At 38.5% G+C, this 18,401-nt stretch overlaps 1 protein-coding gene across 1 annotated transcript; it reads left to right on the forward strand.

The window, feature by feature from the left end:
- Positions 1-8,447: 8,447 nt before the first annotated feature.
- Positions 8,448-12,141, forward strand: LOC114145841 (uncharacterized). The gene is made up of 2 exons (XM_028019486.1): positions 8,448-11,678; positions 12,091-12,141. Exon 1 carries the CDS (start codon positions 9,233-9,235, stop codon positions 11,252-11,254), a length of 2,022 nt encoding a protein of 673 aa, XP_027875287.1. The 5' UTR covers positions 8,448-9,232; the 3' UTR covers positions 11,255-11,678; positions 12,091-12,141.
- Positions 12,142-18,401: the final 6,260 nt, after the last annotated feature.

Consider the following 18,401-nt stretch of genomic DNA (forward strand, 5'->3'; position numbering starts at 1 on the left):
AGAAATCCTTTAATCTCCATGGTAACTATTCAGTTGTGCAAAACGCCTGGGTTGACCTAGCTCCGCCTACAAGACGCAGCTCCTCCTCAGAGCTGCAGTTTTCAAGAGTCCTTCTGGTAAAGCAGCCCTGGCCCACAACTCCGCCTCTCAGCTCCTTCAGACTAGCAATTAGCAAACACCTGGTGGAAGTGTGCATCAAATGAGTTCATTATAGGAGCTACTTCTCATAGTAACGCTGGTAAAAATGTTGTTAAAGGGTTAATAGACGAGTCATGTTGTGATGACTTCCTATACGTGGAATTTTCAGAACAAATAGGAGTTTTTAACGAGACAGAGGCCCAATTTCTAGTTGTTAATTTAAGAAGTCAAATTTCTTTTAAGTTATATTTGACATACACAGCATTTTATAACAACTGATGTTAACATAGTTACTCGATTGTGCTATAAAATCTCACCAAGTGCCTAAAAATATATATAACACTTCCCCTTTAAAAGCAGTCACGCATCCGTTCACCTTGTGGTTTTCATTTTGTTGCTCCAAGGCTTCATGCGTCAGGAAGAGAGAGGGACATGCAAACTGTGTGCCTGTGGGTCCTGTCTATGTACTCCAGCTTCCTCCCATGGTCCATAATCATACATGTTAGGTTGAGTGGTTGCTTTGTTGTTGTGTATGCAGGTGTGTGTGTGGACCACCGACTTGCCAAGAAAGTGACACATAGTTTTTCAATATGGTCAACATATTTTGTTTTTGGGGTTTTTTAACAACAAAAAAACTGTCAATAAAAGGCTAGCACTTTAAAAAAATCAGGAAAAAAAGGAGTACAGGGATGTATGTGTGTGCATCAGGTTTTCATATACATAGATTATCTGTCTCATATTATACTGCCATGGCATGGTGACAGTTTCAACAAATATGTAAAACAATCTTTTTGATAAAGTTACGTACTGCAGCTTTAATGGCATCAGAAGTCATATTCCTTCAATCATGAGTTCAACATTTCTATTCTAATAACCTTACAGTATTTTTATATTATAATCTGTTACACTATATTATTATTACTAATATTGTTGTGATTGTTAATCTTGGACATATTTTTTATGAATTTAATTATGCTGTTAGACTTGAATTTCCCTCCAGTAAGACAATAAAGTTTATTTTTATTCTATACTAGACTAAAGCAGACATGCAAATTAAGCTTTTCAGATTTTCATTTGGAAACAATTTTAAAAACCATGCATCATTTTGCTTTCACTTTAAAATGACACACTGCTTTGTTTTGGTCTATCATGAAAAAATCCCAACACTGATATTTGTGACTCCACTGTGAAAAAATGTGGAAGCAGAACTTCCTCCTAGATGACCTGACCTAGCTAATTTTGTGGAGCTGGTTCTAATGTTCTGGGTAATTATTTCAGATTCCCGGAGGTAAGTTAGGTGTGCGTGTGTTTGACTCAACTTTCCAAGAATCGCACAATATAGAAGTGAAAAAAATACAACGAATAGAAGGTGCTTCAGTTGGAGTTCCTGTTATGTTAATGCAACAGATCAGGACTGCCGGAGGTTCCATAAAAACCTCCAGAAACTCTAAATACATGAGACCACTAATCTATTTTATTTCCCTTTGCAATTGATTTTTTTTTTTTTTTAAAAGAAGCATCATTTCTCTGTACAAAACAAAAAAAGCAGTAAACACCCACCCCAGTTCAGCAGGAAAAAGACAAAAATGCTGCTTTTAGCGCATTGTAAAAGATAAAATAGTTTACAAGTGCTTTACTTTGTTAGGGAGCGGGTCAGAACCTGCTGAGCGGAGCCGTGTGTGTGTGTGTGTGTGTGTGTGTGTGTACTCATCACTCAGTTTAATCCCTCAGGCTGGAACAGGTCTTCTCTTCTGTTTGCGCTGCTCTCTCTGCTTTTACGTGTTTACTCATGTCAGACGCAACGATACTACAGTTAGCTGAAAGGCACAAAAGAATGAAAACTGAAATTGAGGAAAAAAATATTTTTGTAAACTGTAAATAAATACTGCAAGTGATGGGGAAAAACTTCAACTAACTGGAAGTATGTCATACATTTATAAAATTAACGTAAACATACTGAAGCTACAAATAAAACAGCCTTCATTTTTGTGTTTGAGTCTGACAAACTGATGTGATATATAAATATATATATATATATATATATACTGCTCAAAAAAATAAAGGGAACACTTTAAGTGTTAAACACCTGTTTAAGTGTTCCCTTTATTTTTTTGAGCAGTGTATATACATATATATCTTGGCAAATTGGCACTCCATACTCCTCCTGGCAGCACTTAGTCCATAAAGTGGCAGCAGTAAAAGCTGTGATAAAACACCACAATTGAATACATTGTTTTTTCTTTTTGAAAAATTGCATCTTCTGCTGAATATTTATTCCAGGGGTGTCAAACTCCTCAAGGGCCACTGTCCTGCAACTTTTAGATGTGCCACTGCTGCACTACCTGAATAGAATAATTAGGTCATTAAGACTCTGGAGAACTGATCTACACAAGGAGGAGGTAATGAAGCAATTTCATTCCAGTGTTTGTACCTGTGGCACATCTAAAAACTGCAGGACAGCGGCCCTTGAGGACTGGAGTTGGACACCTGTGCACTACCCAATCCATGTATATACAGTCACAATACAATTGTTTGACCTTTGTGAATTCTGCACCTAAAAATTAACCAACGGATGAAAAAAATAAAACTTTGGTTAGTTAAAAGTTAAAACTAAATGAAAACTAAACAATATTTAATTAAAAACTAGCAAACCCGCTCTGAAACTAATTAAAGCAGCGGTGCCCAAACCAGTTCTCTCCCTTGTGGTTTAATGACCTCCTCCGCAGGTCAGTGTTCTTCTCAAGGCCTTCAACGAGCCGTCATTTGATCCAGGTGTGTTAAACCAGGGAGAGAACTAAACCATGCAGGATGCCGGCCCTCCAAGACCGACTCTGGACACCACTGAACTAAAACTAACTGAATTAGACAAGCATGTGATGAGGAGCTCTTCTGTTTCATTGTGATAAGTTATGTTGCTGATGGTGGTAGAGAGAAGCTAGTGTGGATGTCTTCACAGATCCTTTCATTGTTTTAGACCGGAGGAGAAACATGCAGATTTAGATTCATGGAAGGAGCAAAGCTTTTACGCAGTCATGAGAAAAATGTAGGACGTCCTATGAAAGCCTGTGAAAGCGTTATGTTAGCGCTCTAGACAAACAGATGTTTAAATGGAAGTGATATATACGTTAACAACAAAAACTAGAGAAAAGACCTCACATTTTTGCAAAATGCTAATTCTGATGAAGCACAAATGAGGATAACTTGTCATTTGTGAAGCTACAGAGAAAACTAAATGGCTAAAATTTGGGTTATGTAGCCTGTCACAAGAAAAAAAAAGTTCTGCTCATTGTTCAGTCATATTTTCACCGTGTTATTCTTTCATTTATAAATGTCACAGTTTCAAGTTAAATATTTAATTGACAAGCTAACTATTTAGCTTCCAAAATAAATATTTATCTCAAAATTAAATATTTAGTTTGTAAGGTAAATATTTAGTCAGAGCTAAATATTTAGCTTCCAAACTAAGTCTTTACATTGGAAATATTTTACTCCAAACTAAATATTTCGTTTCCAAGCTAAACATTAAGCTCACTAACTAAATATTTAACATGAAACTGACATTTATAAATGAAAGAATAACATGGTGAAAATCTGAACCACCATTTCTTTCTCTTATTAGTTAAGCATATTGATTTTTTTTTTTTTTTTTTTTTTTATCGATTGACAGCACTGTTAAATTCACACAAGAAGAAGCAAATGTATCTGTTTCATCTCAGTGTCATGATTTGTTTGACCTTTTGGCAGCTGGAACTCACTGGTGCCACGCTGTTGTTACTGTGTGGATTTGGTGAAGGATGGTGGGGGGAAGAGGGGCTCAAACAGGATGTGACATGCAGGCCTGGTGAGCTTCATGGACAATGCTCCCTGACCAGCAGGAATTAGATCGTTATCATGGGGGGCTTGAAGCAAACATCCCACAAATGACACAAAGTATTCACACCTTTAATGGAGGATTTTAAATAAGACTGTTTGTGGTATATAAAAAATTAAAAAAAATACACGATAGAGAGCATCATTTTAAAGTTTAAAGGGGCAGTGTTGCGTAAAATTGACTTTTTGAGCTTTAGATCTATATATTTTGTTTACAAAAAAATGAAGAGCCCACTTCACTGAACCTCACTGAAAACTTCCTGGTTCCACCAAATATTAATGTCTCAACTCTTCCAGAGTTAAAACATTAAATGTTGTTGTTTCTAAATGAATATGAACTTGTTGTCTTTGCATCATTCGAGGTCTGAATACGCTGCATCTTTTTTGTTGCTTTCACCATTTCTCATGTTCTGCAAATAAATAATAAATATTTGCTTGGAAATTTGAAGACATGTTGTCAGTAGTTCATAAAATGAAAGAACAATGCTTGTTTTACTCAAACATATACCTATAAAAAGTCAAATCAGAGAAACTGATCATTTTAGGTGGTATATATACCACCTAAAATATACGCTCAGATATACAACTAACTTTAAAAGTCTAGCTCTGCCACTGCAAACAGGATACACACTTTGATGTATTCAACACAAATGATCAGTGACATATTCACATCATGAGTGTGAATTTCATGGCAGCTTACAGTAGAACCAGAGCTCAGCTCCAGCTCAGATGGTTGTTATGTCTGCAGCAGTCCAGCCTTTAGCCTGCAGCCTAACACAGCCGTCATAACTCCCCCACCCCACCCCCCACCTACATTACTTCAGCGTGTGGGGGGGGGGGGCAGGAGGGCATGAGCTGTAACCTGGTGCATGTGGAGTAGCTGTGGAGTGAGATAACGCTGTCCTTTCACTGCACACACCGTTGATAAGGGTGTTTAACGATGTTGAGGCAAACCTCAGGGCTTTGCCTGGTAAAGCAACATGTTGATGCTGATCTTCATGCAAATCCAGCTAAAAGAATCTGTGGCATGGATCCTGTTACCTGTACAGAGTGACCAGAACGAATGTAATGCCTCTTCATGAATATCAGAGGGATAGTTTATTACTGTGAACGCCACAAATGAATCTGTCAGGGTGTAATACGTAGACCAGTGAAGAAAATCCGTACGTTATAAATTTGCATCTGGGAGGTTGCTCCTTTAAAGTTTGTCTTTTGTTGGATGACAGACGTTATCGGCCTGCTCAGCCCACAGAGCTAACATCCTGATTCTGCCGTGAGCAAACAATGAGCATTACTGCTTTATTATCCATTGTCCTGTGCAATCTGTTAGAGTCAAATTGAAAAACTGTGACCTTATGAGTTTCCTTCTCCGGTTAACTCGTGCCAGACACACTTTTCAGCGCTGCTGCAGAGCGCCGGTGCCGATGTGGTTAACCCTGGCACACAACCCGCGCTCTGCAGCTCTCATGTGACCTGGTGCAAATGCCTGCAGATCGTCTCCTTTGTAAATCCACTGATTAACTTCAGTTTCCTCTGAAGCAAAGACTCAACAGCTTCATTTGACAACACATTTCAAAATTTAAATGGCAACACATTCAAATTTCGCAAACCTTATTGAAGAAGCAATGCTACGCATCTTTGCTTTTTGACAGGAGCTGACTGCTTTTACTGTTAGCAATATCATTTCATCACTTATGTTACTGTACAGTCCCTTTCTTACTTTCTGTTTTCATATTTCCTATTCAAGTCAATCCAGGTAAAGAAAAGTACAACTATGTTACAAATACAAGGTAATAATCATCTTGTACATTTAAACACAAATAAACACGCCCACAAATGATGATGTTGTTGTAAAGAGATACAAACTGTTGGAACTACAGTCCACCAATATTTGTACGAGGAAACAATGAGATCAGTGAGTACATATGGAGCTTTTCCATGTGCATTTGGATATTTGTTTGAAGTTCGCATATTTTAACATTTTCAACATTCTAAACTAAAACGGGGGAGGAGCCAGAAACTGTGCTTTGAGATACCCCTGTGTCTATTTTCGGTAGGTTGGCAGCCATGTTGGAAATCCAGGTCTTGGGCGGTGAGGTACCCCCATCTTAGTAAATTGTCTGTAAATACATTTGACTTTGGGGAAGTTTGCAGTTAAATCTTTTGGATATGTCTTCCAAGTAACAAATTGGACACAAAAAAGCGCCAAGGCTGAGACTGGCCATCTTTAGTCCGTCTGCTGAGCAAGAGGAGGCAATCTAAGGTGCAATCCTCACTCCAAGTTCTTTGCAAAGGCCCCAAGGCTGTTGGTGGAAGTTTTGCATACATTTTTATTTGCAAATCTGTACTATGTTTAGACATGGCTGAACTGGAATTTGAGGCCTGGACTGGTCAGGAATCTCCAGCGTAAGACGGAGATCTGAGCTGAGGAGGTTTGGGAGTTGAGTTTTCCATGACGGAAATTGGAAATTCTTATTTCAAGTAAAATTGGAATGAACCGTTAGCATCATGTTAGCTTAGCGAACCAAGGGCAAGCTAGCCATCAAGTAAAAAGACATGCCTTTGAAACACTGCTACTGCTCACTAACTTTAGCCTGTCTAATTATCTAGTGGCAGGCAGAGTCAGTCTGAGGACTCAACCTAAGGCTGATGAGTTAGCATAGTGTGCTACTCCATAAATCAGTCAAGAAAGAGCCGCTCTGGGCCACAGGCATGTTGACTCTAAAACAGGTGAGTTTCCTAAAATGAGAAGTAGCTTTTTCCAGTACGCTGTGATCTACTGGTTCCTCCAACAACTGTTTTCATATCATAATCGATTTAAGTAAGATTCTAGAAAACCTCTGGCAGGAAATAATGATCAAAGAAACTCCAGCCAGACCTGATCCTGTTGCCTATCCCCCCCCCCCAAAGTCCTGGTGTTATTGTTAAATTAGCTGTACCTTAAAATGATCAAGTAGCTGATGTAAAGCAAATTAAGTGAATACCCAGATAGCACATGATGTTAAATCAACGTTGAAAAATAGTTAGAATCGTTGATTTTTGGTTGAAGTCGACAAATGACGGTGGATCAACCATCAAACAACCATCCAATCAAACCGTTGAAACTGTGACATTGAATCAACGTTGTTTTGTGGTTGAAATCTGATCACTGAAATGCCGAAGTCTGATCAATGGTTGATTTTTGGTTGAAGACGACAAATGACGGTGGATCAACCATCAAACAACCATCCACCTCTAGCCAAGTAACCAGTGTTGAAACTGTGTCATTGAATCAATGTTGTTTTGTGGTTGAAATCTAATGACTGAAATGCCGATGTCTGATCAACATCTGATCAATATTGAATCAATGTCAGCTGTTTTGCCTCACCCCTTCCCCTCCTCTCCTCCTCATCAGAGCTCTGGGTCAGAGCATTTTATTACTGAGCGGGGGTTATCACATTTAAATTAAGCACTGTAGAGGATAGTGGGTGCTGATTCCTTTCTGTACATTTTCTTACTTGTTCATAACAATTCTCACTGACTGTGTGTGTGTGATATATTGACACAAAAACATCTACAACTTACTAAAAGGAGTGGAGCGGTCCACCCCCACCGTTTACATGAGTGGGATAGCCCAACCACACAGCTGCTTCGCTGTTGGCTTGTTGGAATATATGTTAATTCAATGTTGAATTACCAGCACAAAGGTTGCATGTTTGGTTGAGGTCGACAACTGATGGTGGATCAACTATAAAACAACCATTCAATTCTAGCCAATTAACATCCATTGATTGAAATGCCAAAATTGAATCCAGTGTTTTTCAGCACCGGCACCAGGCACACTGCCCTGCAAGTTTTAGGCATTTCCCTAATTCAGCACACATGATTTTAATTGACATCTAATTAACAGGGTTTTGCTGAACTGAAAACACGCAGGTCAGTTTGATTGAGGACAAGGTTTGGGAAAGAACTACCCAGATAGCACACGATGTTAATTCAATGTTGAATTATTATCACAAAGGTTTCATGTATGTTTGAGGTCGACAATTGATGGTGGATCAACTATAAAACAACCATTCAATTCTAGCCAATTAACTAATGTTGAAACTGTGTCATTAAATCAATGATGGTTTGTGGTTAACATCAAATAAATGAAATGCCGCCAACGTCGAGTCCAGTGTGTTTCAGCACTGGTCCTCCAGGCACTACAAGTTTTAGGCATTTCCCTAATTCAGCACACATGATATTAATTGACATCTGATTAACAGGGTTTTGCTGAACTGAAAACACGCAGGTCAGTTTGATTGAGGACAAGATTTGGGGAAGAACTAGTAATCTAAATGTTCTAAAAGTGGAGGGGTGTTTATTACACCCCTCCACTTCACTCTCACATTCTAACCCCCAACCCCTCTCCCTCCACCCTTCACCTCTCACCTGGCTTGTCTACCCCTCAACCTCCCTCCTCCTTTGACTCCGGGTGAAACTACTTTTATTTTTTGTGAGGGTTACTCACATTATAATTTAAGTAGTATGTGTTGGTAACATTGGGTTGTAATTCTGTCCTGTACATCTTCTTACTTGTCTGTAAATGTTATGACTGACTATGTATGTGTGATATGTTGACACAAAAACACATAGAAGTCACTAAAAGGAGTTAGGTGGTCCACCTCCCCCATTTCATGACTGGTATGTCCCAACCACATAGCCCCTTTGCAGCAGGATTGGTGCAACCTGTTTCTGAATTTAATTATTCAACCCCCAGCACTTTTGTGGTAAGTGTGGCCAATCTACCTTGATCTTAACCTATTTATTATAAACCAACTGCATTGTGTTGCGCTTAAGTTGCAGCTTGGTAGGGAAATAAGCAGTGATGGCATAATTATGTTGAAAAACTAACTTTAAATCAGATTTTGATAACACTAAAGTTGGGTTGTACACTTTGTGAGGTCTCAGGATGCTTGGTCCTGCTATAGTGAGGCATTTGCTTATGCTGGTATTTTAAAATGAACAGTAACTTTCGCATTATAATAATTGCCTTTCTTGATATGGATCTAATTGTACAAATATGTTTCGGCTTGTTTCATCTTGCATATTAAAATGCAGCATTTTATTCTGAATCTCTTCATCTCCTTTTTTTATTTTTCCAGCTATATTTAAATATAACAGCTTTAAAGAAAGAAGACAATTGTAGGTAAACAGGTGCAGTTTGTCTACATTAGAGTAAAGCACCACCACACTCTTTAAGATGTCGGCTTCTTCTCGGGCTAAAAGACGTAGAGTTAACAAATTATTGAAAGAGACAGAGCAGCAAATCCTCACCGAGTATAAGTTAATAGTTAATGCTAATCCAAGGAAGAAACAGGAGAAATATCATGTTGCAGCCTCTTGTCAGTGCAGGTTGGATGTACTACCTTTTCAAGATATTTCAGACTTGCCACTAAACAGACGACTAACTATCAGTGCTGTGAATGAAAATACTGACTTGCCAGGTGAGTCAGAAGCACATTTTGAAAGTATAGTGGAGGATGAGCTTGACAGTGATGACAATAATGATTTGCTCAGGACAAGTTTAAAGTATTGGGCAACATCCTATTCAATCTCTCTGGTTGCACTGTCATCTTTGCTGTCTATTTTGACAATGTTTCACCCTACCCTACCAAAAGATGGGAGAACATTGCTTGGAACACCCAGAAATGTGCCCATCACTACAATTCAAGGGGGAGATTATTATCATTTTGGAATAGTCAAAGGGGTGCTTTCACGGTTGGCATGTTTGTGTGTACCATCAACTATGACTACTATTAATATCCAGTTTAATATAGATGGCTTACCTTTATTTAAAAGTTCCAAACTTCAGTTTTGGCCCATACTTGGATGTCTGACATGTGACTACACAAAGTCCCCATTTGTTGTAGGCATTTTTTGTGGTCTAAGCAAGCCAGTGAGTGTTTTTGAGTACCTGGCTCAGTTTGTCAAAGATCTTCAGAATGTATTGTGTAATGGCATTATTTATAATGGTAAGCAATTTAATGTAGAAATTTCTGCCTTTATTTGTGATGCGCCGGCAAGAGCTTATATTAAGCAGGTCAAAGGATTCAATGGCTATTCAGGTTGTGACAAATGCTTTCAGGAGGGTGTATGGATGAATAAAATGACATTTCCTGAAACAAAGCATAAACTTAGGACAGACTCCAGTTTCTCTGACATGGTTGATGAGGAACATCACATTGGAAAGAGCCCTTTATCTGGTTTAGTTAAGATGGTTTCTATGTTTCCACCAGATTACATGCATGTCTGTTGTCTCGGAGTTACAAGGAAAATGCTTCATATATGGTTAAAGGGGAAACATTTAGCAACAAAGTTTCCTTCCCAAACTGCAGCAGGCATTTCAGATAAACTCCTAAAGCTACGTTTCTACACGCCTTCTGAGTTTAACCGTAAACCAAGGGGACTGTCGGAGATAGATCGGTGGAAAGCTACTGAGTTCCGATCCTTCATGTTATATTGGGGTCCTGTTGTTTTGAAGGATTCACTCCCCAGTGAGCTGTATGACAATTTTATGTTGTTTTCCGTTGGAATGTACATGTTGCTGTCCCCTAGTATATCTGAGGAAATGTTAGCCTTTGCACAAAAGTTGATGGTTGCTTTTGTTGAACACTTTGGGGAATTATATGGAAAAGATGAAATTGTGTACAATATACACCAGCTTACTCATTTGGCTGAAGAATACAGGAGGTTCGGCAATCTAGATAATATATCAGGATTTCCTTTTGAGAATTGTCTTGGTCAAATTAAGCATCTTCTACGCAAGCCACATCAGACACTACAACAGGTAGTTAAAAGGTTGTCTGAAACCTCACATGTTGGACCCACATGTTCTAGAGATTATCCAAAGTTGCTTAACATCCACATTGATGGTCCAGTCCCCACACAGTTTATTTCTTCACAACAGTACAGGAAGGTCTCCACTCATCGGTTTACTTTGTCCACAAAGAAAGGAGACAATTGTGTTGAAGTTGGAGATGGATTTGCATTAATAGAGAATATTATTAAATCAGAAGAGGATACATATATAATCGTCAGAATGTACGGACACAAACAGCCATATTACATGTATCCCTGTGAATCATCATACATTGGCACATACAAAGTCAGTGGCTTGAAAGAAAATATAGGGGTAGTTGGACTGGCCTCTATCAAGCGCAAATGCCTTCTCTGTCCAGACATGGATGGTGCCATTGTAATACCACTACTTCATTTAGCATAGTCATGCTGCCCTGCCAAAGTGCAGTATCTGTAACTGAGATGTATATCATGGCATAAATTACCTAAAAATAACATTTATCTAATTCTTACCTGTGCAAATAACATGTTTGACTGGCCAAAAACTACAATGTCTGTAGTGCACTTTGGCTTTGAAGAGTGAAATGGGGATGACCTGTAAGGAGATATCATGAGTAGTTCTCATTTCATCCCTAGCCCTTCGAAGATGAGTAGAGAGGCACTGTGGTCAGTTGTACAGTTCCCAAATGGTGGGACAGCAGTAGTTCTAGAGAGCTGGTTTAAAGCTGAGGAACAGACGCTGTTATGGCCCCCAAAACACATAACACTCAAGAAAGCCCTTCGAGACGGAATGCAACCAGACGACAAATGGATCACCTATACGGATGTACGAGTCCTCATTACGTGTGGTGAGTAACTGGTGCAACACATGCACAGCTGTTCTACACAGTCGTGCTGTCATGTTATAGATAAATCAGCTCAATATTTTCTTCTTTTCACGTATGTTTATCTATTGGGACATGACATTACAGATGCAAAGGTTTGTTTAGGAGGCTACATTAAACCAAGTAAACAATATATATAATTATAATAAAGCGCTGGTACCTCAGAGGTCCAGCTGAGATGTTTTGTGTATGTAAAATCAGAGAAGACAAATGTGAGGAGGCAAATAGTGATTGGCCAGAATGAGATGATGTATGATAGTAGCGCTTCACACAGGTGTGATTGTTCTGTTTTTTGGGAGTTGGGAAGGAGCTGTTAGGGTAGTTCTGCACTGGACTGCAGACATGCAAATTGGCATTTACCCTCTGCTCTTTACAGAGACCCTTGATGAGGCGAAAAAACGAGAGACAAAATATAACACCACAATGTGTCCAACATCTGAAATTGAATCTCATGATGAAGGAGCTATCCGCCAAAAAAGAATATCCAGGTACATTACTAACTTTATCACAGTGATAACTTTCCCTAGGGCGTTGCAACTAGAAAATAACAACCACTGCTAAAAGGATGGCTCAAAGTGGCCAGAGTGTCCATGTATTCAGACGGTAGCCTTGACTAATAAGTGTAGTATCTTAACTACAGTTGTAATATTCATATAGTGTATTATCATAATGTTTTGTAGGCCAAATCAGCAGTTTATGCATTCTGATTCTGAAGACCATCAGAGTAGCAGTGCAAAAAGAAAGCGTTTTGCCAAACCACCTGATGTTGGATGTCCAGGTATTGTTTCCTTTATATTGACACTATGCTCACTTCTACACAGTCAAAAAAGAAATTACATATAACAGTGTACCAATAAAAGGACATTTTAATTTGATTGAAATTGTGTTTCTTGCTGAAATTGTGTATAGTTTTAGCACTTAGAGCTAAAACTAATTGTGTATAGTTTTAGCTCTTAATTATTTCCTATTTTTCTTAGTAGATCTTGTTGCTAGCAACTACCAACAATCACTAGCTGATGAAGTTCTTAATGGTGAGTCGTCAAGCAGTCTCATAAGACTGTGATGTCAAAGCAATGCTTTAAATATAGAGCAGTCAGCTGAATGTAAGTCTCACATTTTCTCATATGGAAGGTTACAGTAATAACCTCACTGCTTTGTGTATTTCCTACTTTGTGTTCAAGCTGAGATGCCAGGTTTTGCTACAGCCCACTGTGTCCAGTACCACAGGTTGCAGAATCCACAGCGACAAAGTACAAGTATTGGTATGATGCTGTACTCTTTCAGTAATAGTGATGGGTATCTTAGTGATTCTGGCTAATTAGTTAGTTTGATCAAACATTTAGATTATGTATCTTGTGTTTACACTTGTAAACTATTGCGAAATGTAACTATATCTACAGGGTTGTCTGGATGCAGCTCAAGGCAGTATAACCATCGCCCTGGTCTCTCACAATGTGCACAAAATAGGCTGCCATTGGATATATCACAGAGTAACCCACTTTACTACATACATATACAGTGATCTGTGTTGACTAATGAATTCACTTTAGCTAAGTTTTTGCATTTCTTATTCACTTAAAAGCAAACTCCGACCTGAATGATGTATTGGATTCAGCGCCTAATCAAGGTTTCGAAGGTATCAAGACAGTCATCCAACATTTGTAGACATTTTGTGATCTGAATGTGTGAGGTTGTGTCTATATTTGAACTGTGGTCATTGCTCACATCTGTGTGAGCAATGACACCAACTCTTTAAATGCTTTGACACTTATGCATTATTTTTTAAAGGCAAACATAACACAAAGCCCTGACAGTATTTTCTTTTTGCCATTGTGATCTTGTGTATTCCACTCATCAGAGTTCTCTCCTGATTAGATGCAGAAATGTCCTTATCTATAAAAGATCTGTAGGAAACATTTCACACCTAAAGAAAGTCGGTGTCATTTTGACACCTAACCTTTAAACTTCTGTGCATGAATATTTGTGTTTTGCAGATGCAACCACACAAAGGGCCAGCAATAATGGGCAGCTTTTGAGAGGCAAGTCTATTGGACATAATGTATTTGTAATGTGTCATTTTCAGGTTATTTTGATGTTGCACTTAAAGATTCTTAATGTTCTCCTGAAGACCTCGCTATCCATAAGATGACATCGATGCTTGCTGAAGCTCTTGTGATTGTGAAGGATCTATCCAGAGATGTCCAATTCATTAAGAACAATTTGGCTCAGAGTAACATTACACCAGGTAGCACACAAGGACCAGCAAACCTTGTACTCCCCTTCCAGCTGCCAATTGAAAGTGAAGAAGATTTCAGTAAAGCAGAGTCATTACTGATTGAAGAGACAGTGCGTCAAAAGATGGTAATTCATTTGAAAGACTGATCAGCATCAATGTAGATTATGTCAGTATGAGTGTTTTTCTAAGGGCAAAATGTTAGCTCTTTAGCTACTTGAACACAAATTGTAATCTACAAGTTCTGAACATGTCACAGAGCTTGTAGATGTGCTATTTATGAAACATTTTGCAATTATTCACATAGATGATTTAAATTTTGACCTAACCCAAATTGGGACCAGGATGGTTAATAACGCTAATATCCATGACCATGAATGAACACTATGGAGTGGAATATCAGTGCATAAGCATAAATACAGTATCAAAACAAGGTTATGTCTCTGCTGTGTTTTTAATTTACATGATATAATGCTGCTGTGTAATGCTATGCCTTCATGTACTTGTCTCTGATGTAGATTGCTCGACTGGCTCTAGTAGGAGGCACCAATTCAGCCAACATGGTAAGAAGAATGTTGACAACTTGTATGAGAAATGCCCTGGCAAGTCAGTTCAACTGGGCTGGGAAGAAACATAGGCATTCCCAGAGTAAAAAGCCATTCAAGGACACAATCCTGCAAGAGTGCATATTAGGTGAGCTTCCTCTACTGGAAAAGGGCTTTGAATTTTAATTGTAGGAAATGAGACTGTTGGTGAATCAGAATCTAAACAAAGTGAGGGTATGGGATAATAAGAAATTTTATGTGAGATACCCTCTATCGTAATGATGTTCTTTTGTGTCTTTCAGTTGCTGCTCGTCAATTCGAACCAGGCCTAACTGATCAAAATTACAGCGAAACAGTAAAGAAATGGTTTCGCTATGCACCAGACCGGGAGGGAGGCATTGAAAGGCAACCAAAGGGACGGCCAGAAGACTGAAATTAAATAAAATATTTAAGCACTGCCATGGTATTTTTATGTGGTTTATTTCAGGATGATGGTTATGATGGTTGAATAAACATTGATTGAATGCAGAATCAACACAAATGTGCGTGCAGAACCACGTTCAGATGAAGGTTGAATCAACGTTGATTCCTAACCTATTCAATGTAGAATCAACCCGAAATATGTGTGCAGAACCACAGTCGAATGACTGTTGAATCAACATTGATTCAATGTAGAATGAACCGAAATCCGGATGCAGATCCACGTTCAGATGAGTGTTGAATCAACATTGATTAAACGTAGAATCAACCGACATATGTGTGCAGAACCACAGTCAGATGACTGTCGAAGCAACATTGATTCAATGTAGAATCAAGACAATTCCGGATGCAGATCCACGTTCAGATGAGTGTTGAATCAACATTGATTCAATGTAGAATCAACGGAAATATGTGTGCAGAACCACAGTCAGATGATGGTTGACTCAATATTGATATAATGTAGAATCAACATTGATTCATAACTGATTCAATGTACTATCAACACAAATATGCATACAAGTTGACATACAGATGATGGTTGAATCAACATTGATATAATGTCAGTTATGGTTGAAACCCTAACGTTGATTCAACATACAAGTCACCGACCACTTTCAATGTTGTTTCAATGTCAGCGTTCAACGTTGATTCAATGTTTCTGGCTGACATTGATTCAATGTTGTTTCAATCATTCTGTGCTATCTGGGTATATCTCTCTTTAAGTGTCACCACATCAGATCATCTGCCTCGGTCTCATCCAGTCCATTACTTAGGTTTTCCTCTCTTCTCTCTCCATGTTAGCACCATATTTAATGAGCTTTGTCCAATAACTTCACCAGTCTCAGGAAGTCTCTTTAACCCTGTGTCCAAACAATACACACACTCCGACATACACACTCCACCTCCTGTCCATTTTGGTCACTCCCAAGAAAACTCTGAACATGTTCAGCTGCTCTCCCTGTCTTATTGATGTGCTAATGTGTCTGAACCATAACAGGTCACACTCCTGTCCTGTCAACACCTCTACCTAAAACATTATGAGCAAAAGTCCAGAAAAAGAACAAATCAGAACTAAAGGAACAAATCTACCTTGACACGCAGCTATGAGTGGCACAATTACCTATACTCCTTTTGATTTTTATATTATGGAAATATTTAATTTACTCAAATTTGAGATTATGTGAAAAATAGATTGGTGTAACTAAGTGTATTCTGTTGTCTTTTAAGCTCAGATATGTTAGGAAGCAACAAAACAGGTGAGAACAAGGGATGTAAAGAGAAGCTCCACCGCGAGCAGATCCCAGAAAAAAACCCCAGTTTGGTTAGGATAGAAAACCAGAGATTCCAGGAACCCACAGGAGGACAGAGAAAACAAGCAAACAGACAATAAGAGAGGAAATCAAGTTAATGACATGGAATGGAGAAGGGAACAGAGGAGTGTGCATGGGAGGTCCCTCAGCGTCATCTGTTTAATTTCCCTTTGGGATAAACAAAGTACTTTTGCATGAATTTTGAATCCCTGGAACAAGAATTGAACCGGAGAGCTCAGCCTTTTTGGGACATCAGCGCAAAAACCTTTATACATTTAAAATTTTAAAACTTGTAAGATGAACTTTTTAAGGTGATTTTCTCCATCCAAATCACAAACAGGTCCAGGCAAAAGGGCAGCTAAATATCTGCAGGGCCCACACATCCTGGACACAAGCAGTTTCCCTTCAGGTCGCTGCTGCAGAAGGCTGTTAGCAAAAAGCAGAATCAGTTTCTTTCCTCAGGCTGTCTGATGAACGTAAAAATTCCTGTATGTTGCGCTGATTCAACCTCGTCTTCCTCTGTAAGAACTCTGGCTCTACAGTGGCTAGCAAAAGTATCCACGCCCTTTGAACTATTCCACGTTTTGTCATATTGCAGCCACAAGCATTAATGTATTTCATTGGAATTTTATGTGAAAAATCAACAGAACGCAGTGATATGGTGAACTGGTAAAGAAAGTTATACATGATTCAAACCATTTTGTACAAATAAAAAACTGAAACATTTCAGCGTACAAAAGTATTCACCCAGAGTGAATACTTTCCCATCTCTTGCTGCAGTTTCTTTTAGGGTTTGTCTCTACAGTAAGTGAAATTTGTGAAAAGCAGAGCTTGGCAGGGAGAAGAGGAAGATTTGGTTTCTGAGAGCTGATTCTTCTGGTCATCATGTGTGACAAGCAGAGGCTACATAGAAATCTTTCCATGGTTATTTTTCCTGGTATGAGGCTAAATATAGCATGCATGTTTTAGCGTTAAGTGTTGCAGCCAAACATTTTAGTTGTGTGAAGTTTTTCCCAATACTAATTTTTGCTTCTTTTTTTAATCATAATCCATAAACTAACACTTCAATTCATCTATTTTTAAATGTGATGGGCTCCTTACTGTGTCTTTTCAATAGTAAGCAAATCTGACGTCCAACCAGGATTAGTAATCATTACTTTGCACCATGATATTTACGCAAACAGGAAAATACAGCAGAGCCGTTTCTGACAGGCTGGGGAAGTTTCAGAGTGAAAATGGAGCGCTATAGCACGCTACTCACCACTCTCTCTACCACATCCTCTGTGCTCCACGGCGTCAGCTAGCTCAGTCAGAGAAAACAAGAACAGAAAGTCAGATGTGCTTCTTAAACTATAAATAATAGATGCAAATAATGGTGTAAGTTTTCATTTGTAGAGCTTTAGAAAGATCTACGTTCATTACGCTTCTGTTCATCATGATGGTGGAAAACAAACTCATATGTTTATCATAAGCAATTCAAGACTCAAACCACTTTGGGTGAGAGAAAAAAAATGGTGTCTTTGGTTCGACAGATTACTTAGATAGGAAACCACTGAAGGCATTAGAGCCTTTGAATAGGCCATGCATAGACCTGCTTTCAAAATAAAAGCGTCACCATACCTCAGAGCGCAGACACACTAAACACCCTAAATTCAATCTGCTACATGTTCCGATATTTTTTGCTTTGCTACTTTTGTTCATACCCAGAATTACATTCATTGATTTTAATATCAAATTAAACTTAAGATCAGGCTTATTTGTTCAGAAAAATAAATAAATAAATAAAACTCTAGCCTCCCATTACGGGCATGTAGTGCTCAACATGCTTATGTAGTGACATAAGCATGAAAGTTTCAAGAGTTATTAAACTCTTGAAAAAAAAAAACAAGTGTAAAGACATCTGTGCGTGTGTGAGTGTAAGTAGATAAGACCATTTCCTAAGTTGATGCACAAAGTTTCCAGAAATGTTGTCATTTCTAGCTAACAAACCAAAGTTGCAAAAAAAAAATCTGTAAATTTTACGGTAAACGATTGCGAAATACCAACAGTTACTATGACTCAAGAAGCATGAATTTTATGTCATTTTTACAGTTATGAAAGGTATAAAACAGAGAAATTT

This window comes from Xiphophorus couchianus, chromosome 6 (assembly GCF_001444195.1).
Source record: "Xiphophorus couchianus chromosome 6, X_couchianus-1.0, whole genome shotgun sequence".
Taxonomy (NCBI): domain Eukaryota; kingdom Metazoa; phylum Chordata; class Actinopteri; order Cyprinodontiformes; family Poeciliidae; genus Xiphophorus; species Xiphophorus couchianus.

Excerpts from the sequence above, each read along its gene's own strand:
- LOC114145841 (XM_028019486.1), top strand. The coding sequence starts at position 9,233 with ATGTCGGCTTCTTCTCGGGCTAAAAGACGTAGAGTTAACAAATTATTG.